The sequence below is a fragment of the Palaemon carinicauda genome, unplaced genomic scaffold (genome assembly GCF_036898095.1).
Source record: "Palaemon carinicauda isolate YSFRI2023 unplaced genomic scaffold, ASM3689809v2 scaffold184, whole genome shotgun sequence".
Taxonomy (NCBI): domain Eukaryota; kingdom Metazoa; phylum Arthropoda; class Malacostraca; order Decapoda; family Palaemonidae; genus Palaemon; species Palaemon carinicauda.
Window position 1 is genome coordinate 109,159 of NW_027169414.1, and position 23,198 is coordinate 132,356.

General features: G+C 52.3%; 1 protein-coding gene across 1 annotated transcript; it reads right to left on the reverse strand.

Annotated features, from left to right (window-relative positions):
• Positions 1-321: 321 nt before the first annotated feature.
• Positions 322-15,043, reverse strand: LOC137635844 (myosin heavy chain, clone 203-like). Its single transcript, XM_068368285.1, has 2 exons — positions 13,978-15,043; positions 322-377 (listed from the first exon to the last, which is right to left on the reverse strand). The coding sequence occupies exons 1-2, from the start codon at positions 15,041-15,043 to the stop codon at positions 322-324; spliced, it is 1,122 nt and encodes a 373-aa protein (XP_068224386.1).
• Positions 15,044-23,198: the final 8,155 nt, after the last annotated feature.

The window sequence follows — 23,198 nt, forward strand, 5'->3', positions numbered from 1 at the left end:
CAGTGTATGTAAGGGCTACTGGACCACGTCCTTATACAGCCCCAATACTCCTCAAAGCAGAGCACCTCTTTGCTTGCCGACGAGCTTCCGACTCCCGTAGTCAAAATCTCTGCTACGTTATCGCTTCGTTAACAAGCCGCAGCGAGAGTCAAATGAGTGAGCAGCACTTCAAATACCTAACAGGCAAACGTCCTAATACATGTCATTATATTACATGACAGGATCTAAAAATTACGGATCTGCGCTACATTATTTTCTCTCGTGAGACGATAGAAAACGTAAAATACTGTATTGTAGGAGAGACTCAAGTAATGATATATATTAGTGTGCTACTGTTATAAGCACACATTGAGTATGTGTTGTTTGAGATGTTAAGTCTTGAAAATAAAGTTCATCTTTGTAAATTTAAAAGTGGTTTATTCTCTAAAAACAACAGTGTTAAACATCTCCATCACAGAAGTGGAGCTGGTTTGGTCGGATGACCAATTCAGGTGAAGTATAGATATGAACTGCCTAAATTATCGATAACACAGATATCGTATGCTTAGTTGTCTTAGCATTTAAACACAACATGGAAACTTTACATTCTTTCTCGGAAGACACTTTCATCCGGTGACGACACAATCTTTCACACGGTATGCATGTGTGTTGACGTTTCAGAAAAATGTTACATTGCCGAGGGATGCAAAGTACATCCTATTATGATTTTATATGACTACAGCAAATCTCACGCTAGCATCTTCATCCATAATGACATATTACGTCATGTGTTTTAAACATGTAATAATTAACTATTTCATTTATTACATCTATGCTTCAGAAATATTTCAAAGTAACATTTCAAAAATTATTACGGTTTTAGTAATAGCACATAGATATATAAAAACAAATATTACTCGACAGTTGACGCAAGTCTATCACATATATTTCTTCAAAAAAAAAAAAAATTCTCTAAGCCTACTCTTTCGTTACCCTTACGTATTTCATTCTGTCTCTTACTTAATACCGAGTGCCTTAACTTATCAAAATTCTTAATTGCATTACACGTGCATTACAGGTATCCTGTTGATGAGAGGTACTGCTACACGAACCCCTACGAGTGGCTACTTGCAAAGAAAAGGCACAATGTCATGATTTATTGAAGCAAAACCGTCATTCAGCGAAACTAAAGAATCAAGTATGGAAAAAAAGAGAGGGACAGTAATAGATAAAGGAAGGAGTGGATGACAAAGACACACACACACACACACACACACACACAGACCAAGGAGTCAGAGTATATGACAAAGACACACACACACAGACCAAGGAGTGGGTGACAAAGACACACACACACAGAGATCGACTGGACAGCAACTCGACCTGGGGCTCTCTTCACTCCAGGCTATTAGCCCCCAATACAGTTAGCACGTTTCGTTTCGACAATGTCGTTCTTCAAAAGAACGGTTGAACGATAGGTTCTAGGCATGTTTTGTTGGAAGTTCTCATACGCCCCTTCCAACACTCGAAAGCTAGAAGAGGATTGGATTTATATTTCTGGGCAAAGCTCCTCCCCCTTCAGCCTTTGTTGACAGATGAAGAAAGATGTTGGAAGGAGTTGGTGAATCCAGATACTCAGAGATTCCCCTACTTCCAGATATTATTATTATTATTATTATTATTGTGGTAGGAGACCCTCTTTTAGGCAGGTTGAGTTAAAAGTAATGGCTGCATCGGCAGAGTTTATTTTCTTATCCAATTTTTCTATTTTCCAGATAATTCTCTTCTCTAGAGCGCTGCAATCAGCCAGCAGACTTGAAAAATTCATCAGTCAGGTGAATGACAAAATCGGGAAGACTTTTCAATTATATTCTCACAAAATACAAGTAAAACTTTTGGTACAAAATAGTAAAAACTACGACGCGTTTCGAGGATAAGTCCTTCCTCGTCTTCAGGTAGAGAGTGAGGTGGATGCTGCAGTCGGGTGGTATACATACCCAGGATCAGGATTACAGGTGAGGGGGCTCGAATTTTCATTGGTTTTCATTGGTTGATCGGAGCTGGTATGGTATGGTGTCTGGTGTACGGCGATCTCGGCCGGGAATACCAGTCTGTGACGTCATCGGGGGACCTGAATTTTGATTGGCTGAGGCGCGCTCTGAGCTGGCTCAGAGCGCGCCTCAGCCAATCAAAATTCAGGTCCCCCGATGACGTCACAGACTGGTATTCCCGGCCGAGATCGCCGTACACCAGACATCATACCATACCAGCTCCGATCAACCAATGAAAACCAATGAAAATTCGAGCCCCCTCACCTGTAATCCTGATCCTGGGTATGTATACCACCCGACTGTAGCATCCACCTCACTCTCTACCTGAAGACGAGGAAGGACTTATCCTCGAAACGCGTCGTAGTTTTTACTATTTTGTACCAAAAGTTTTACTTGTATTTTGTGAGAATATAATTGAAAAGTCTTCCCGATTTTGTCATTCACCTGACTGATGAATTTTTCAAGTCTGCTGGCTGATTGCAGCGCTCTAGAGAAGAGAATTATCCGGAAAATAGAAGAATTGGATAAGAAAATAAACTCTGCCGATGCAGCCATTACTATTATTATTATTATTATTTTATAATGTTAGAATCCTAGCTTATTTGTGCATAATCTAAACATTTATCCTTTATAATTAATTTTGAGTTTGATTCTGTGGTAAAAATTTACTGATCTAAACCCGATATTATATATATATATATATATATATATATATATATATATATATATATGTATATATATATATATATATATGGATAAATATCAACACAACATCGTGTTCAAATAGAAATAAATTTCTACCTCATACTTGGGATCGAACGCTAGCCCCTTCTAATGAAAGGCCAGGTCGAAACCAACCATGCCACGAGAGCCCATAAAAGGAAATCTGAACCTGACAATAATCTATCTGTCCGAGGATTTACCTGGTGAGACATCAGTCTCTTTACCAGCGAGTTTTACCAGATTTCCCCGGGCCACCACGTGACACAATTGGTAGTAATTCATTCAAATTACCCCTAATGAGTCAATATGGATAAATATCAACACAACATCGTGTTCAAATAGAAATAAATTTCTACCTCATACTTGGGATCGAACGCTAGCCCCTTCTAATGAAAGGCCAGGTCGAAACCAACCATGCCACGAGAGCCCATAAAAGGAACCTGGCCTTTCATTAGAAGGGGCTAGCGTTCGATCCCAAGTATGAGGTAGAAATTTATTTCTATTTGAACACGATGTTGTGTTGATATTTATCCATATTGACTCATTAGGGGTAATTTGAATGAATTACTACCAATTGTGTCACGTGGTGGCCCGGGGAAATCTGGTAAAACTCGCTGGTAAAGAGACTGATGTCTCACCAGGTAAATCCTCGGACAGATAGATTATTGTCAGGTTCAGATTTCCTTTTATGGGCTCTCGTGGCATGGTTGGTTTCGACCTGGCCTTTCATTAGAAGGGGCTAACGTTCGATCCCAAGTATGAGGTAGAAATTTATTTCTATTTGAACACGATGTTGTGTTGATATTTATCCATATATGTATATATATATATATATATATATATATATATATATATATATATATATATATATATATATATATATATATATATATATATATATATATATACAGTATATATAGACAACTATAGAGAACCTCATTCTCTCTCTTACCAGCCATTATAATTACTTCAAATATGATAAAGTTCACGAAAAATCATTGTTCCTTTTATTCCAGAATGAACTAGTATTTACATAAGATATATTGTTTGTTTTTTTACATGTGAAATTTCAATACTCCCTCTTAGATTCTTTGTGTTTTATATATATATATATATATATATATATATATATATATATATATATATATATATATATATATATATATATATATATGTGGCCACCCACATACGATACCATAGGTTTCAATTTGCCGCTGGAACCTCTTGTCTCTAACCTCGCCGCTAGTCGCTCCCGGTGTGGTCGATGCCTAAGGGTTTCGCCCTGACCAAAGGGCTCATCAGGTGGGTTTTGCCTACTTCAATGTTAGCAGGCTTGGTTCCCACGACCCTCCTTCCTTCCTTCCTCTTTTTTTTTTTTTTATCTAAAGTCTGAACAATTCAAGATTAATCAGGTTTTTGGCCGGGCGGTTAAGCCGAGCCTCATCACTTTGGCCGGGCGGTTAAGCCGAGCCTCATCACTTTGGCCGGGCGGTTAAGCCGAGCCTCATCACTTTGGCCGGGCGGTTAAGCCGAGCCTCATCACTTTGGCCGGGCGGTTAAGCCGAGCCTCATCACTTTGGCCGGGCGGTTAAGCCGAGCCTCATCACTTTGGCCGGGCGGTTAAGCCGAGCCTCATCACTTTGGCCGGGCGGTTAAGCCGAGCCTCATCACTTTGGCCGGGCGGTTAAGCCGAGCCTCATCAGTTGGCCGGGCGGTTAAGCCGAGCCTCATCAGTTGGCCGGGCGGTTAAGCCGAGCCGCATCAGTTGGCCGGGCGGTTAAGCCGAGCCTCATCAGTTGGCCGGGCGGTTAAGCCGAGCCTCATCAGTTGGCCGGGCGGTTAAGCCGAGCCTCATCACTTTGGCCGGGCGGTTAAGCCGAGCCTCATCAGTTGGCCGGGCGGTTAAGCCGAGCCGCATCAGTTGGCAGGGCGGTTAAGCCGAGCCTCATCACTTTGGCCGGGCGGTTAAGCCGAGCCTCATCAGTTGGCCGGGCGGTTAAGCCGAGCCGCATCAGTTGGCCGGGCGGTTAAGCCGAGCCTCATCAGTTGGCCGGGCGGTTAAGCCGAGCCTCATCAGTTGGCCGGGCGGTTAAGCCGAGCCGCATCAGTTGGCCGGGCGGTTAAGCCGAACCTCATCACTTTGGCCGGGCGGTTAAGCCGAGCCTCATCAGTTGGCCGGGCGGTTAAGCCGAGCCTCATCACTTTGGCCGGGCGGTTAAGCCGAGCCTCATCAGTTGGCCGGGCGGTTAAGCCGAGCCTCATCACTTTGGCCGGGCGGTTAAGCCGAGCCTCATCAGTTGGCCGGGCGGTTAAGCCGAGCCTCATCAGTTGGCCGGGCGGTTAAGCCGAGCCTCATCAGTTGGCCGGGCGGTTAAGCCGAGCCGCATCAGTTGGCCGGGCGGTTAAGCCGAGCCTCATCACTTTGGCCGGGCGGTTAAGCCGAGCCTCATCAGTTGGCCGGGCGGTTAAGCCGAGCCTCATCAGTTGGCCGGGCGGTTAAGCCGAGCCTCATCAGTTGGCCGGGCGGTTAAGCCGAGCCGCATCAGTTGGCCGGGCGGTTAAGCCGAGCCTCATCAGTTGGCCGGGCGGTTAAGCCGAGCCTCATCAGTTGGCCGGGCGGTTAAGCCGAGCCTCATCAGTTGGCCGGGCGGTTAAGCCGAGCCTCATCAGTTGGCCGGGCGGTTAAGCCGAGCCTCATCACTTTGGCCGGGCGGTTAAGCCGAGCCTCATCAGTTGGCCGGGCGGTTAAGCCGAGCCTCATCAGTTGGCCGGGCGGTTAAGCCGAGCCTCATCAGTTGGCCGGGCGGTTAAGCCGAGCCGCATCAGTTGGCCGGGCGGTTAAGCCGAGCCTCATCACTTTGGCCGGGCGGTTAAGCCGAGCCTCATCAGTTGGCCGGGCGGTTAAGCCGAGCCTCATCACTTTGGCCGGGCGGTTAAGCCGAGCCTCATCAGTTGGCCGGGCGGTTAAGCCGAGCCTCATCACTTTGGCCGGGCGGTTAAGCCGAGCCTCATCAGTTGGCCGGGCGGTTAAGCCGAGCCGAATCAGTTGGCCGGGCGGTTAAGCCGAGCCTCATCACTTTGGCCGGGCGGTTAAGCCGAGCCTCATCAGTTGGCCGGGCGGTTAAGCCGAGCCTCATCAGTTGGCCGGGCGGTTAAGCCGAGCCTCATCAGTTGGCCGGGCGGTTAAGCCGAGCCGCATCAGTTGGCCGGGCGGTTAAGCCGAGCCTCATCAGTTGGCCGGGCGGTTAAGCCGAGCCTCATCAGTTGGCCGGGCGGTTAAGCCGAGCCTCATCAGTTGGCCGGGCGGTTAAGCCGAGCCTCATCAGTTGGCCGGGCGGTTAAGCCGAGCCTCATCACTTTGGCCGGGCGGTTAAGCCGAGCCTCATCAGTTGGCCGGGCGGTTAAGCCGAGCCTCATCAGTTGGCCGGGCGGTTAAGCCGAGCCTCATCAGTTGGCCGGGCGGTTAAGCCGAGCCGCATCAGTTGGCCGGGCGGTTAAGCCGAGCCTCATCACTTTGGCCGGGCGGTTAAGCCGAGCCTCATCAGTTGGCCGGGCGGTTAAGCCGAGCCTCATCACTTTGGCCGGGCGGTTAAGCCGAGCCTCATCAGTTGGCCGGGCGGTTAAGCCGAGCCTCATCACTTTGGCCGGGCGGTTAAGCCGAGCCTCATCAGTTGGCCGGGCGGTTAAGCCGAGCCTCATCAGTTGGCCGGGCGGTTAAGCCGAGCCTCATCAGTTGGCCGGGCGGTTAAGCCGAGCCGCATCAGTTGGCCGGGCGGTTAAGCCGAGCCTCATCACTTTGGCCGGGCGGTTAAGCCGAGCCTCATCAGTTGGCCGGGCGGTTAAGCCGAGCCTCATCAGTTGGCCGGGCGGTTAAGCCGAGCCTCATCACTTTGGCCGGGCGGTTAAGCCGAGCCTCATCACTTTGGCCGGGCGGTTAAGCCGAGCCTCATCACTTTGGCCGGGCGGTTAAGCCGAGCCTCATCACTTTGGCCGGGCGGTTAAGCCGAGCCTCATCAGTTGGCCGGGCGGTTAAGCCGAGCCGCATCAGTTGGCCGGGCGGTTAAGCCGAGCCTCATCAGTTGGCCGGGCGGTTAAGCCGAGCCGCATAAGTTGGCCGGGCGGTTAAGCCGAGCCTCATCACTTCGGCCGGGCGGTTAAGCCGAGCCTCATCAGTTGGCCGGGCGGTTAAGCCGAGCCTCATCAGTTGGCCGGGCGGTTAAGCCGAGCCGCATCAGTTGGCCGGGCGGTTAAGCCGAGCCTCATCAGTTGGCCAGGCGGTTAAGCCGAGCCTCATCAGTTGCCCGGGCGGTTAAGCCGAGCCTCATCACTTGGCCGGGCGGTTAAGCCGAGCCGCATCAGTTGGCCGGGCGGTTAAGCCAAGCCTCATCAGTTGGCCGGGCGGTTAAGCCGAGCCTCATCAGTTGGCCCGGCGGTTGAGCCGAGCCGCATCAGTTGGCCGGGCGGTTAAGCCGAGCCGCATCACTTTGGCCGGGCGGTTAAGCCGAGCCTCTTCAGTTGGCCGGGCGGTTAAGCCGAGCCGCATCACTTTGGCCGAGCGGTTAAGCCGAGCCTCATCACTTTGGCCGGGCGGTTAAGCCGAGCCTCATCACTTTGGCCGGGCGGTTAAGCCGAGCCTCATCACTTTGGCCGGGCGGTTAAGCCGAGCCTCATCACTTTGGCCGGGCGGTTAAGCCGAGCCTCATCACTTTGGCCGGGCGGTTAAGCCGAGCCTCATCACTTTGGCCGGGCGGTTAAGCCGAGCCTCATCACTTTGGCCGGGCGGTTAAGCCGAGCCTCATCACTTTGGCCGGGCGGTTAAGCCGAGCCGCATCAGTTGGCCGGGCGGTTAAGCCGAGCCGCATCAGTTGGCCGGGCGGTTAAGCCGAGCCTCATCAGTTGGCCGGGCGGTTAAGCCGAGCCGCATCGGTTGGCCGGGCGGTTAAGCCGAGCCGCATCGGTTGGCCGGGCGGTTAAGCCGAGCCTCATCAGTTGGCCGGGCGGTTAAGCCGAGCCTCATCAGTTGGCCGGGCGGTTAAGCCGAGCCTCATCAGTTGGCCGGGCGGTTAAGCCGAGCCTCATCACTTTGGCCGGGCGGTTAAGCCGAGCCTCATCACTTTGGCCGGGCGGTTAAGCCGAGCCTCATCAGTTGGCCGGGCGGTTAAGCCGAGCCGCATCAGTTGGCCGGGCGGTTAAGCCGAGCCTCATCACTTTGGCCGGGCGGTTAAGCCGAGCCTCATCAGTTGGCCGGGCGGTTAAGCCGAGCCTCATCACTTTGGCCGGGCGGTTAAGCCGAGCCTCATCAGTTGGCCGGGCGGTTAAGCCGAGCCTCATCAGTTGGCCGGGCGGTTAAGCCGAGCCTCATCATTTTGGCCAGGCGGTTAAGCCGAGCCTCATCAGTTGGCCGGGCGGTTAAGCCGAGCCTCATCAGTTGGCCGGGCGGTTAAGCCGAGCCGCATCAGTTGGCCGGGCGGTTAAGCCGAGCCTCATCACTTTGGCCGGGCGGTTAAGCCGAGCCTCATCAGTTGGCCGGGCGGTTAAGCCGAGCCTCATCAGTTGGCCGGGCGGTTAAGCCGAGCCTCATCAGTTGGCCGGGCGGTTAAGCCGAGCCTCATCACTTTGGCCGGGCAGTTAAGCCGAGCCTCATCAGTTGGCCGGGCGGTTAAGCCGAGCCTCATCAGTTGGCCGGGCGGTTAAGCCGAGCCGCATCAGTTGGCCGGGCGGTTAAGCCGAGCCTCATCAGTTGGCCGGGCGGTTAAGCCGAGCCTCATCACTTTGGCCGGGCGGTTAAGCCGAGACTCATCACTTTGGCCGGGCGGTTAAGCCGAGCCTCATCAGTTGGCCGGGCGGTTAAGCCGAGCCGCATCAGTTGGCCGGGCGGTTAAGCCGAGCCTCATCACTTTGGCCGGGCGGTTAAGCCGAGCCTCATCAGTTGGCCGGGCGGTTAAGCCGAGCCTCATCACTTTGGCCGGGCGGTTAAGCCGAGCCTCATCAGTTGGCCGGGCGGTTAAGCCGAGCCTCATCACTTTGGCCGGGCGGTTAAGCTGAGCCTCATCAGTTGGCCGGGCGGTTAAGCCGAGCCTCATCAGTTGGCCGGGCGGTTAAGCCGAGCCGCATCAGTTGGCCGGGGGGTTAAGCCGAGCCTCATCACTTTGGCCGGGCGGTTAAGCCGAGCCTCATCAGTTGGCCGGGCGGTTAAGCCGAGCCTCATCAGTTGGCCGGGCGGTTAAGCCGAGCCTCATCAGTTGGCCGGGCGGTTAAGCCGAGCCGCATCAGTTGGCCGGGCGGTTAAGCCGAGCCTCATCACTTTGGCCGGGCAGTTAAGCCGAGCCTCATCAGTTGGCCGGGCGGTTAAGCCGAGCCTCATCAGTTGGCCGGGCGGTTAAGCCGAGCCGCATCGGTTGGCCGGGCGGTTAAGCCGAGCCTCATCAGTTGGCCGGGCGGTTAAGCCGAGCCTCATCAGTTGGCCGGGCGGTTAAGCCGAGCCTCATCAGTTGGCCGGGCGGTTAAGCCGAGCCGCATCAGTTGGCCGGGCGGTTAAGCCGAGCCTCATCAGTTGGCCGGGCGGTTAAGCCGAGCCTCATCAGTTGGCCGGGCGGTTAAGCCGAGCCGCATCAGTTGGCCGGGCGGTTAAGCCGAGCCTCATCACTTTAGCCGGGCGGTTAAGCCGAGCCTCATCAGTTGGCCGGGCGGTTAAGCCGAGCCTCATCAGTTGGCCGGGCGGTTAAGCCGAGCCTCATCAGTTGGCCGGGCGGTTAAGCCGAGCCGCATCAGTTGGCCGGGCGGTTAAGCCGAGCCTCATCACTTTGGCCGGGCGGTTAAGCCGAGCCGCATCAGTTGGCCAGGCGGTTAAGCCGAGCCGCATCAGTTGGCCGGGCGGTTAAGCCGAGCCTCATCACTTTGGCCGGGCGGTTAAGCCGAGCCTCATCACTTGGCCGGGCGGTTAAGCAGAGCCTCATCACTTTGGCCGGGCGGTTAAGCCGAGCCGCATCAGTTGGCCGGGCGGTTAAGCCGAGCCGCATCAGTTGGCCGGGCGGTTAAGCCGAGCCTCATCACTTTGGCCGGGCGGTTAAGCCGAGCCTCATCACTTTGGCCGGGCGGTTAAGCCGAGCCTCATCACTTTGGCCGGGCGGTTAAGCCGAGCCTCATCACTTTGGCCGGGCGGTTAAGCCGAGCCTCATCACTTGGCCGGGCGGTTAAGCCGAGCCTCATCACTTTGGCCGGGCGGTTAAGCCGAGCCGCATCAGTTGGCCGGGCGGTTAAGCCGAGCCTCATCACTTTGGCCGGGCGGTTAAGCCGAGCCTCATCACTTTGGCCGGGCGGTTAAGCCGAGCCTCATCACTTTGGCCGGGCGGTTAAGCCGAGCCGCATCAGTTGGCCGAGCGGTTAAGACGTGCCGCATCAGTTGGCCGGGCGGTTAAGCCGAGCCTCATCACTTTGGCCGGGTGGTTAAGCCGAGCCGCATCAGTTGGCCGGGCGGTTAAGCCGAGCCGCATCAGTTGGCCGGGCGGTTAAGCCGAGCCTCATCACTTGGCCGGGCGGTTAAGCCGAGCCTCATCACTTTGGCCGGGCGGTTAAGCCGAGCCGCATCAGTTGGCCGGGCGGTTAAGCCGAGCCTCATCACTTTGGCCGGGCGGTTAAGCTGAGCCTCATCACTTTGGCCGGGCGGTTAAGCCGAGCCTCATCACTTTGGCCGGGCGGTTAAGCCGAGCCGCATCAGTTGGCCGAGCGGTTAAGACGTGCCGCATCAGTTGGCCCGGCGGTTAAGCCGAGCCTCATCACTTTGGCCGGGCGGTTAAGCCGAGCCGCATCAGTTGGCCGGGCGGTTAAGCCGAGCCGCATCAGTTGGCCGGGCGGTTAAGCCGAGCCTCATCACTTTGGCCGGGCGGTTAAGCCGAGCCTCATCACTTTGGCCGGGCGGTTAAGCCGAGCCACATCAGTTGGCCGGGCGGTTAAGCCGAGCCGCATCAGTTGGCCGGGCGGTTAAGCCGAGCCGCATCAGTTGGCCGGGCGGTTAAGCCGAGCCGCATCAGTTGGCCGGGCGGTTAAGCCGAGCCTCATCACTTTGGCCGGGCGGTTAAGCCGAGCCGCATCAGTTGGCCGGGCGGTTAAGCTGAGCCGCATCAGTTGGCCGGGCGGTTAAGCCGAGCTGCATCACTTGGCCGGGCGGTTAAGCCGAGCCTCATCACTTTGGCCGGGCGGTTAAGCCGAGCCTCATCAGTTGGCCGGGCGGTTAAGCCGAGCCGCATCAGTTGGCCGGGCGGTTAAGCCGAGCCTCATCACTTTGGCCGGGCGGTTAAGCCGAGCCTCATCACTTTGGCCGGGCGGTTAAGCCGAGCCTCATCACTTTGGCCGGGCGGTTAAGCCGAGCCTCATCACTTTGGCCGGGCGGTTAAGCCGAGCCTCATCACTTTGGCCGGGCGGTTAAGCCGAGCCGCATCAGTTGGCCGGGCGGTTAAGCCGAGCCGCATCAGTTTGCCGGGCGGTTAAGCCGAGCCTCATCACTTTGGCCGGGCGGTTAAGCCGAGCCTCATCACTTGGCCGGGCGGTTAAGCCGAGCCTCATCACTTTGGCCGGGCGGTTATGCCGAGCCGCATCAGTTGGCCGGGCGGTTAAGCCGAGCCTCATCACTTTGGCCGGGCGGTTAAGCCGAGCCTCATCACTTTGGCCGGGCGGTTAAGCCGAGCCGCATCAGTTGGCCGGGCGGTTAAGCCGAGCCTCATCACTTTGGCCGGGCGGTTAAGCCGAGCCTCATCACTTTTTTTTTTTTTTTTTCATTTTTTTCTAGATTTTTTTTATCCTGATTGAAGTATTTAATAATCGGGAAGTCTCCTCAGAATCTTATCGATAATATCAGCTGCTAATTGAACATACCCAATGGTACCACTGATACTGATCAAGTTACTGTATTCATGCCTTCTTGGCATATCTATGGAGCTGACGCCACTCTGCCGGGTGATTTCCCTCAGCGTCTTTCCTTCCACTCCATATATGGCTCTGTGGAACCTCCTTGGGACATCCAAGGCGACAGTCACGTGCCCCTTTAGGGCATAGTCCCTTGTGGGGTTAGCTCCAACCTTTGCACCTTGGAAGGTGATGTGAGATGAGAAGACCCTTTTGGGCTTCTCAGGTTCCAGGTCAAAAACGATAAGTTTGCGAGCAGGTTTTTTCTCTGCAATTTTCTCCTCCTTCACCTCCTCCTTCTCCTCCTTCTTCTTCTCCTCCTTCTTCTTCTCCTCCTTCTCCTTCTCCTCCCCCTTCTCCTCCTCCTCCTCCTCCTTCTCTTCCTCCTTCTCCTCCTCATCCTCTTCCTTCTTCTTCTTATCCTCCTCCTCCTCCTCCTTCTCCTTCTCCTCCTCCTCCTTCTCCTCCTCCTTCTCCTCCTCCTCCTTCTCCTCCTCCTCCTCATCCTCTTCCTTCTTCTTCTTATCCCCCTTCTCCTTCTTCTCCTCCTTCTCCTTCTCCCCCTCCTTCTCCTCCTCTTCACTGGGAGAAGTTTCCTTCTGGAGCTTCTGCTCTTCCTTGTGGTTGTTGCCAGGGAGAGCCTCTTTGGCGGCTAGCAGCCAGCTCAGCAACTGACCCACACCAGATGGCCCTCCAACGACCTCCTCCTCCTCCTTATGTCCGTTGGAATCCAGGTCCTCTACTGCCTGAACTACTTTGACTTCCTCTTCATTGACACTGACATCCTTTTGGACATCTTCCTTCTCTCCATCCATCTCGGTCAAGATTTCCAAACCTGACCTGTTAAGTCTCACTTTTCTCGTTCCAGGTCTGTTCAGTTCTTTCTTCTTATCCTCCTTCTCCTTCTCCTTCTCCTCCTCCTTCTCCTCCTCCTTCTCCTCCTCTTCCTTCTTCTTATCCTCCTTCTCCTCCTCATCCTTCTCCTCCTTCTCCTCCTCATCCTTCTCCTCCTCCTTCTCCTCCTCTTCACTGGGAGAAGTTTCCTTCTGGAGCTTCTGCTCTTCCTTGTGATGGTTGTCAGGGAGAGCCTCTTTGGCGGCTAGCAGCCAGCTCAGCAAGTGACCCACACCAGATGGCCCTCCAACGACCTCCTCCTCCTCCTTATGTCCGTTGGAATCCAGGTCCTCTACTGCCTGAACTACTTTGACTTCCTCTTCATTGACACTGACATCCTTTTGGACATCTTCCTTCTCTCCATCCATCTCGGTCAAGATTTCCAAACCTGACCTGTTAAGTCTCACTTTTCTCGTTCCAGGTCTGTTCAGTTCTTTCTTCTTATCCTCCTTCTCCTTCTTCTCCTCCTCCTTCTCCTCCTCCTCCTCTTCCCTCTTCTTCTTATCCTCCTTCTCCTTCTCCTCCTCCTCCTCCTTCTCCTCCTCTTTACTGGGAGAAGTTTCCTTTTGGAGCTTCTGCTCTTCCTTGTGGTTGTTGTCAGGGAGAGCCTCTTTGGCGGCTAGCAGCCAGCTCAGCAACTGACCCACACCAGATGGCCCTCCAACGACCTCCTTCTCCTCCTTATGTCCGTTGGAATCCAGGTCCTCTGCTGCCTGAACTACTTTGACTTCCTCTTCATTGACACTGACATCCTTTTGGACATCTTCCTTCTCTCCATCCATCTCGGTCAAGATTTCCAAACTTGACCTGTTAAGTCTCACTTTTCTCGTTCCAGGTCTGTTCAGTTCTTTCTTCTTATCCTCCTTCTCCTTCTCCTTCTCCTCCTCCTTCTCCTCCTCCTTCTCCTCCTCTTCCTTCTTCTTATCCTCCTTCTCCTCCTCATCCTTCTCCTCCTCCTCCTCCTCCTCCTCCTTCTCCTCCTCTTCACTGGGAGAAGTTTCCTTCTGGAGCTTCTGCTCTTCCTTGTGATGGTTGTCAGGGAGAGCCTCTTTGGCGGCTAGCAGCCAGCTCAGCAACTGACCCACACCAGATGGCCCTCCAACGACCTCCTTCTCCTCCTTGTGTCCGTTGGAATCCAGGTCCTCTGCTGCCTGAACTACTTTGACTTCCTCTTCATTGACACTGACATCCTTTTGGACATCTTCCTTCTCTCCATCCATCTCGGTCAAGATTTCCAAACCTGACCTGTTAAGTCTCACTTTTCTCGTTCCAGGTCTGTTCAGTTCTTTCTTCTTATCCTCCTTCTTCTTCTCCTTCTCCTTCTCCTCCTCCTCCTCTTCCTTCTTCTTCTTATCCTCCTTCTCCTTCTTCTCCTCCTCATCCTCTTCCTTCTTCTTCTCCTCCTCCTTCTCCTTCTCCTCCTCTTCACTGGGAGAAGTTTCCTTCTGGAGCTTCTCAATTGTATCTTCCAGTTCGTCAATCTTTTTCTCAAATACAGATTCTAATCGATGAATAGAGGCCACCTTTTCACCCTCAAGTTTTTCTATTTCCTCACTCATTTCACGATTCTTTTGCTCCATCTCACTAAATTTATGTGAATATTCATCCTTAAGAGCTTTTAACTCCTCTAAGAGACAGTTATACCTTCCATTCCGGACCAAATCATTAACTCTAGCTTCAGTCAAGCTCTTCTCCAGCCTCTCTTTCTCTGTTTTCATCTCTCCAATAATTTCTTCAAATTCTACAATCTTATCCTTGAATCTTGATTGCAGCCAATGAATAGAGGCTATTTTTTCATCCTCAACTCTTGCTAGTCGGTCACACATATCAAGATTTATTTGTTCCATCTCATTTAATCTATCTAAATATTCATCCCTCTTAGATAATTCCACATTTAGGTGATCGTTGGTTTTCTGAATATCTTGCAACTTAGTCGAGAATTTTTCAATCTCGATTTCTTTTTCTTGAAGTATTTCAATTTTTTGGGAGAGACCTAGAGTCTCTATTTTCAAATCCTCTATCTTTTCCTGGAGTTTATATTCCTTCTTAACACGGGCTTCATATTCCACGTGAACTTTTTCCAATTGATCATTTAGTCCAGAAATTTTGTAATCCTGCTCAGATAATTTATCTAAATGCTCGCAAATTGTAATGTCTCTATTAGAGAGTTCAATCTTTAGTTGATCGTTGATTATTTGCAGATCCTGTATCTTGGTTGAGAAATTTTCTAGTTCATTTTCTTTATCCTTTGTAAGAGTTTCCATAGCGTTGGAGAGACCTAGAGTCTCTATTTTCAAATCCTCTATCTTTTCTTGAAGTTTTGATTCCTTCTTAACACGGGCTTCATATTCCACGTGAACTTTTTCCAATTGATCATTTAGTCCAGAAATTTTGTAATCCTGCTCAGATAATTTATCTAAATGCTCGCAAATTGTAATGTCTCTATTAGAGAGTTCACTCTTTAGTTGATCGTTGGTAATTTGCAGATCCTGCATCTTGGTTGAGAAATTTTCTATTTCATTTTCTTTATCCTTTGTAAGAGTTTCCATAGCGTTGGAGAGACGTTGAATCTCTGCCTTCAGCTCTTTTTTTTTCTTCTTCCAATTTAGATTCCAACTGACATCTAGAGTGGACCTCTTCCAAGGCACTCTCCAGTTCTCGGTCTAAAATTTCAATTTGTTTTTCCATGTCCAGTTGAACATTTTCACCTAAATCTGCTTGTTCCTTTTCTTCCTCCTTTTTAGACAAGAATTTCCATAATAAGACGTTTCCCGCCACAAACATACCTACCATAGCAACACGGAACCAATTGCCACCACTCATTTGGGGAATAAAAGTTCCATCCTCAGTTCCAGTGACGAAGTCTGGGAGAAATTTCCCAAGAATTTCAAAAGGTTTAGTATCAGCCTTGAGCGTTTCCATATTCCGTTCCATAGTCTGGACCTTCAGTTGACACAACTGAAGATCCTGCCGTGATTTCCAAAATCCTCCGACCACAGGCAAGGAGGACAACAGTCGCTGAAGGACGGGAACGTTTCCGATCCCGCCCTCAGGGTTCTCAATCCTCTTAGGCAGTAGCCAAGAGACCATCCTGAATCCGAAGGAATCCTGAATTTCCTTCATCTGTCCTTCTAGATCCATGAGATAGCTCTCACACGCCGAATGCTGCTCCTGAAGATCAGCTGCGTTGAAGAATCCTCCAAATGCTTTCCTGATTTTGTTGATTGCTGTTTGGTACATACCGAACATCATGAAATCTATGCTAGATTACCAGATAGTTCTCCTTCGACCAACCTTATTTTGAAAAAAAAAGAAGCAGAAGGTGAACTCCCAGAGACCCTCAGAATCCGCTCCCAGCTCCGAGTCTCACACACATTCATTCCTTGAAGCCTCTGAAGACTCTTCGAACTGCTTCAGGGAAATTCATCCTCCTCTTCTTTTTCATCTTGTTTTATATTATCTCTCTTATTATTCACCTTTCTTTTCTTCCGAAAAATAAATAATTACTCCATATAATATTCCTTTGTGACATTTCTTTCCCCGGGTGAAGTCTATAAAAGATTCTACAGAAAAAAGAGAAATTTTTAAGATTTAGGAACACGAATGATGACCGAAATGAACTCTCTCTCTCTCTCTCTCTCTCTCTCTCTCTCTCTCTCCTCTCTCTCTCTCTCTCTCTCTCTCTCTCGAAGGGAAAACTTCCCTGAAGACGTTTTGAATCGTTAACTCCATCGACGGAATTTCTAGACGGTTCTCTCTCTCTCTCTCTCTCTCTCTCTCTCTCTCTCTCTCTCTCTCTCTCTCTCTCTCTCTCTCTCTCTCTCTCTCGCTTTTGGTAGATTATGATAATAGCAATTATATGTTATGTTTTGTGTGTGTGTGTGTGCGTGTGTGTGTGTGTGTGTGTGTGTGCGTGTGTGTTGTGTTTGTGGCTCATAATGCTTTCATTTCCGGATCTTTGAAGGAATTCCTCAGGTGGGAATATCGTCTCACGGTTGGGAGCTGTCAATCAGCTGATTTGGGGGGGTCTGGGGGGGGGCTGGTTAGGTGATAGAGCGCTCTCTCTCTCTCTCTCTCTCTCTCTCTCTCTCTCTCTCTCTCTCGTCTCTCTCTCTCTCTCAGTACTTTAATCTCTTCGTGCATTATTCTTGCCAAGAATAACACCATTTAATATCATCAGTTATTTCACATATATATATATATATATATATATATATATATATATATATATAAATATATATATATATATATATATATATAATATATATATATATATATATATACAAGCAATCACACACACGCACACACATACGCTATAATATATATATATATATATATATATATATATATATATGTGTGTGTGTGTGTGTGTGTGTGTTTGTGTATATATAATATATATATATATATATATATATATATATATATATATATATATATATATTATATATACAAGCAATCACACACACGCACACACACATACGCACAAGACACTAGAAGAGTTGGAAAACACAGACTTACATGGCTGAGGACTATGAAGCGTGAAATAGGATAGGACGATTGGAGAATTATTGATTTAAAAGCTCAGGATAGAGATGACTGGCGAAATTTAACAGAGGCCCTTTGCGTCAATAGGCGTAGGAGGAGATGAAGATGATGATTACACACACACACACACACACACACACACACACACATATATATATATATATATATATATATATATATATATATATATATATATATATTATATATATATATATATATATATATAATATATATATATATATATATATATATATATATATGAGTGTGTGTGTGGTGTTAATATACATCATACAGTACCAAAAATGTTGTATTCTACAGTTGGGCGCTACGGCGTTTTCCCCATCACAAGAACAATGGCGAGATAAAAATGTAAGATATGGCGACACGACTTGAACTCCTTCTCCTTCGAAGTCACCTCGTCCACCTGACCATCATCAAAGGCAGGTGTTTGCGAACCCAGGACTGATAGACATCTAACCTTTCCTTAACTCTGAGCTTTTGGGAAGGTCTAAGAGGGCCCCGTCCAGACACAAGGTCCGAGGAATCTGGGTCTGGGTGTGTGTGTGTGTGTGTGTGTGTGTGTGCTTGTGAGCTGTTTCTTGTCCATCTTTTTCTGGACTGCTTTTATTGTCAATTTGCTTTCGCCGTATGTATTCACCCTTGATGTTTATTTATTTGTTTGTGGAGAAACTTTACACAAAAACTACTGTACCGATTTTGATCAAACTTGGTAGTTATGTTGGGTATGACCTAAGGATGGATCTGTAACATTTTAGATAAAGTACATTAAAGTACAAGTACGTAGCAGTACTTTGAATACAATAGCAATGTTAGATAGAGGGCAAATATTGTGTTCGTTTATTTTTTATGAACATTACGCAAACACTACTGAAACAATTTCAACGAGACTTGGTGGACATGTGGGGTGTGGCCCAAGGACAAACCCATTAGATTTTGAAGAAAATACATCTGAGTATAAGATTGCAGTGGAGATGAGAGAAAAATAAGACTGTTTGGCGTGGCGAAGGTATGCTCTCTAACGAGTGTCCCTCTACTCTATTTTTAGCATCAATTCAGTGCTGTTTATATACGATGGTGGGGAGTAACTTACTGAGAGGAATACTTTACTGTGAAGAGAGAGAGAGAGAGAGAGAGAGAGAGAGAGAGAGAGAGAGAGAGAGAGAGAGATTCATTTCAGAATAGTAAGTGAAAAATGAAGGCAACTTAGATAGCTGAACAGATACTTTAGTCGAATAACGAAAAAAAAAATGAAAAAAAAAAAGACCCAAAACTGTCTTTCCAGCCCACCCACCCCTTGCTTCTAGTCCTTATTGTTAATACAATTTCTCCCATATTATACGTTTTTCTTATTTCCGTCTTATCCATCTCAATAGTCTTAATTACATTTACCACTATATTTTCACCTCTTCTTCCGCTTTTGTTGTGGTGGCCAATGTGGTACCGTCCCCTGACTGGTGAATCCCAGACTGGGGTTCGAGTCCCGCTCAAACTCGTTAGTTTCTTGGTCGCTGCAACCTCGCCATCTTTGTGAGCTAAGGATGGGGGGTTTGGGGAGCCTATAGGTCTATCTGCTAAGTCATAAGCAGCCATTGCCTGGCCCTCCTTGGTCCTAACTTGGGTGGAGAGGGGGTTTGGGCGCTGATATTGTATTTATGTTAGTCTCTAGGGCATTGTCCTGCACGATAGGGCAATGTCACTGTCATAAGCAGCCATTGCCTGGCCTCCTTGGTCCTAGCTTGTGTGGAGAGGGGGCTTTGGCGCTGATATGGTATATATGGTCAGTCTCTGGGGCATTGTCCTGCACGATAGGGCAATGTCACTATCATAAGCAGCCAATGCCTGGCTCTCCTTGGTCCTAGCTTGGGTGGAGAGGGGGCTTGGGCGCTGATATTGTATATATGGTTAGTCTCTGGGGCATTGTCCTGCTCGATAGAGCAATGTCACTGTTCCTTGCTTCTGCCATTCATGAGCGGCCTTTAAACCTTATGTCTATCTTAATTTTTGGTCTAACTAATCAAAGAATGAATAATTTTCTACATCACCTTATCGTCATTATATTATTAACTTGCATTTCCAAGAATGTTACATTAATTACTAAAATTACATTTAATAATACCGCAACGCCTAATAACTACGGCACTATATAAATTTAACTCTGTATGTTATTCGTATTGTCTATGGATGTGTAATAACCACAGCAATAGCTGCAAAAATATAATATTTTTCTTGAAAAATATATTACAATCCAAAAGCATGTATATTAGATGTAGATATACAGACAGTATATTTAGATGTCGATATACAGACGGTATATCTAGATGTAGATATACAGACGGTATATCTAGATGTAGATATACAGACGGTATATTTAGATGTAGATATACAGACAGTATATCTAGATGTAGATATACAGACGGTATATTTAGATGTAGATATACATACAGTATATTTAGATGTAGATATACAGAAAGTATATCAAAGTATATAACAAAAGAATTTCTAGATTATTTTGATTTTGATTTAGGTTGATTTATTTATATTTGTAAACATGAATTCATATCTATATTTTATTATACTTTTGTTATATTTTTGTAAATAGAATAATTACACAAATAATGTAAATGAATAAAATCTAATTGTATTTTTATAATAAATGAAAAAGAAAAAAAACTCTCTTGATGTATCCAAGGTTAGACGACTATCCCCCGGCCCCTGGACCCTTCCCCTTCCCCTGGGACCCTTCCCCTTCCCCTGGGGCACTCCCCCGGCCCCTGGGACCCTTCCCTTGCCCCTGGGACACTCCCCCGGCCCCTGGACCCTTCCCCTTCCCCTGGGACCCTTCCCCTTCCCCTGGGGCACTCCCCCGGCCCCTGGGACCCTTCCCTTGCCCCTGGGACACTCCCCCGGCCCCTGGACCCTTCCCCTTCCCCTGGGACCCTTCCCCTTCCCCTGGGACACTCCCCCGGCCCCTGGGACCCTTCCCTTGCCCCTGGGACACTCCCCCTTCCCCTGGACCCTTCCCCTTCCCCTGGGACCCTTCCCCTTCCCCTGGGACACTCCCCCGGCCCCTGGGACCCTTCCCTTGCCCCTGGGACACTCCCCCTTCCCCTGGACCCTTCCCCTTCCCCTGGGACCCTTCCCCTTCCCCTGGGACACTCCCCCGGCCCCTGGGACCCTTCCCTTGCCCCTGGGACACTCCCCCTTCCCCTGGACCCTTCCCCTTCCCCTGGGACCCTTCCCCTTCCCCTGGGGCACTCCCCCGGCCCCTGGGACCCTTCCCTTGCCCCTGGGACACTCCCCCTTCCCCTGGACCCTTCCCCTTCCCCTGGGACCCTTCCCCTTCCCCTGGGGCACTCCCCCGGCCCCTGGGACCCTTCCCTTGCCCCTGGGACACTCCCCCTTCCCCTGGACCCTTCCCCTTCCCCTGGGACCCTTCCCCTTCCCCTGGGACACTCCCCCGGCCCCTGGGACCCTTCCCTTGTCCCTGGGACACTCCCCCTTCCCCTGGACCCTTCCCCTTCCCCTGGGACCCTTCCCCTTCCCCTGGGACACTCCCCCGGCCCCTGGGACCCTTCCCTTGCCCCTGGGACACTCCCCCTTCCCCTGGACCCTTCCCCTTCCCCTGGGACCCTTCCCCTTCCCCTGGGACACTCCCCCGGCCCCTGGGACCCTTCCCTTGCCCCTGGGACACTCCCCCTTCCCCTGGACCCTTCCCCTTCCCCTGGGACCCTTCCCCTTCCCCTGGGACACTCCCCCGGCCCCTGGGACCCTTCCCTTGCCCCTGGGACACTCCCCCTTCCCCTGGACCCTTCCCCTTCCCCTGGGACCCTTCCCCTTCCCCTGGGACACTCCCCCGGCCCCTGGGACCCTTCCCTTGCCCCTGGGACACTCCCCCTTCCCCTGGACCCTTCCCCTTCCCCTGGGACCCTTCCCCTTCCCCTGGGGCACTCCCCCGGCCCCTGGGACCCTTCCCTTGCCCCTGGGACACTCCCCCTTCCCCTGGACCCTTCCCCTTCCCCTGGGACCCTTCCCCTTCCCCTGGGGCACTCCCCCGGCCCCTGGGACCCTTCCCTTGCCCCTGGGACACTCCCCCCTTCCCCTGGACCCTTCCCCTTCCCCTGGGACCCTTCCCCTTCCCCTGGGACACTCCCCCGGCCCCTGGGACCCTTCCCTTGCCCCTGGGACACTCCCCCGGCCCCTGGACCCTTCCCCTTCCCCTGGGACCCTTCCCCTTCCCCTGGGGCACTCCCCCGGCCCCTGGGACCCTTCCCTTGCCCCTGGGACACTCCCCCTTCCCCTGGACCCTTCCCCTTCCCCTGGGACCCTTCCCCTTCCCCTGGGACACTCCCCCGGCCCCTGGGACCCTTCCCTTGCCCCTGGGACACTCCCCCTTCCCCTGGACCCTTCCCCTTCCCCTGGGACCCTTCCCCTTCCCCTGGGGCACTCCCCCGGCCCCTGGGACCCTTCCCTTGCCCCTGGGACACTCCCCCTTCCCCTGGACCCTTCCCCTTCCCCTGGGACCCTTCCCCTTCCCCTGGGGCACTCCCCCGGCCCCTGGGACCCTTCCCTTGCCCCTGGGACACTCCCCCTTCCCCTGGACCCTTCCCCTTCCCCTGGGACCCTTCCCCTTCCCCTGGGACACTCCCCCGGCCCCTGGGACCCTTCCCTTGCCCCTGGGACACTCCCCCGGCCCCTGGACCCTTCCCCTTCCCCTGGGACCCTTCCCCTTCCCCTGGGGCACTCCCCCGGCCCCTGGGACCCTTCCCTTGCCCCTGGGACACTCCCCCGGCCCCTGGGACCCTTCCCTTGCCCCTGGGACACTCCCCGGCCCCTGGGACCCTTCCCTTGCCCCTGGGACACTCCCCCTTCCCCTGGACCCTTCCCCTTCCCCTGGGACCCTTCCCCTTCCCCTGGGGCACTCCCCCGGCCCCTGGGACCCTTCCCTTGCCCCTGGGACACTCCCCCTTCCCCTGGACCCTTCCCCTTCCCCTGGGACCCTTCCCCTTCCCCTGGGACACTCCCCCGGCCCCTGGGACCCTTCCCTTGCCCCTGGGACACTCCCCCTTCCCCTGGACCCTTCCCCTTCCCCTGGGACCCTTCCCCTTCCCCTGGGGCACTCCCCCGGCCCCTGGGACCCTTCCCTTGCCCCTGGGACACTCCCCCTTCCCCTGGACCCTTCCCCTTCCCCTGGGACCCTTCCCCTTCCCCTGGGACACTCCCCCGGCCCCTGGGACCCTTCCCTTGCCCCTGGGACACTCCCCCTTCCCCTGGACCCTTCCCCTTCCCCTGGGACCCTTCCCCTTCCCCTGGGGCACTCCCCCGGCCCCTGGGACCCTTCCCTTGCCCCTGGGACACTCCCCCTTCCCCTGGACCCTTCCCCTTCCCCTGGGACCCTTCCCCTTCCCCTGGGACACTCCCCCGGCCCCTGGGACCCTTCCCTTGCCCCTGGGACACTCCCCCTTCCCCTGGACCCTTCCCCTTCCCCTGGGACCCTTCCCCTTCCCCTGGGGCACTCCCCCGCCCCTGGGACCCTTCCCTTGCCCCTGGGACACTCCCCCTTCCCCTGGACCCTTCCCCTTCCCCTGGGACCCTTCCCCTTCCCCTGGGACACTCCCCCGGCCCCTGGGACCCTTCCCTTGCCCCTGGACACTCCCCCTTCCCCTGGACCCTTCCCCTTCCCCTGGGACCCTTCCCCTTCCCCTGGGGCACTCCCCCGGCCCCTGGGACCCTTCCCTTGCCCCTGGGACACTCCCCCTTCCCCTGGACCCTTCCCCTTCCCCTGGGACCCTTCCCCTTCCCCTGGGACACTCCCCCGGCCCCTGGGACCCTTCCCTTGCCCCTGGGACACTCCCCCTTCCCCTGGACCCTTCCCCTTCCCCTGGGACCCTTCCCCTTCCCCTGGGGCACTCCCCCGGCCCCTGGGACCCTTCCCTTGCCCCTGGGACACTCCCCCTTCCCCTGGACCCTTCCCCTTCCCCTGGGACCCTTCCCCCTTCCCCTGGGGCACTCCCCCGGCCCCTGGGACCCTTCCCTTGCCCCTGGGACACTCCCCCTTCCCCTGGACCCTTCCCCTTCCCCTGGGAC

Bases quoted from the DNA above. Each gene is read 5' to 3' on its own strand.
- LOC137635844 (XM_068368285.1), bottom strand. From the start codon at position 15,043: ATGCAGGATCTGCAAATTACCAACGATCAACTAAAGAGTGAACTCTCT. The intron at 378-13,977 runs GTGAAGAGGAGG...TTTATTTTCAAG, and splicing joins CCAGAAGGAAACTTCTCCCA to ACTTAACATCTCAAACAACA.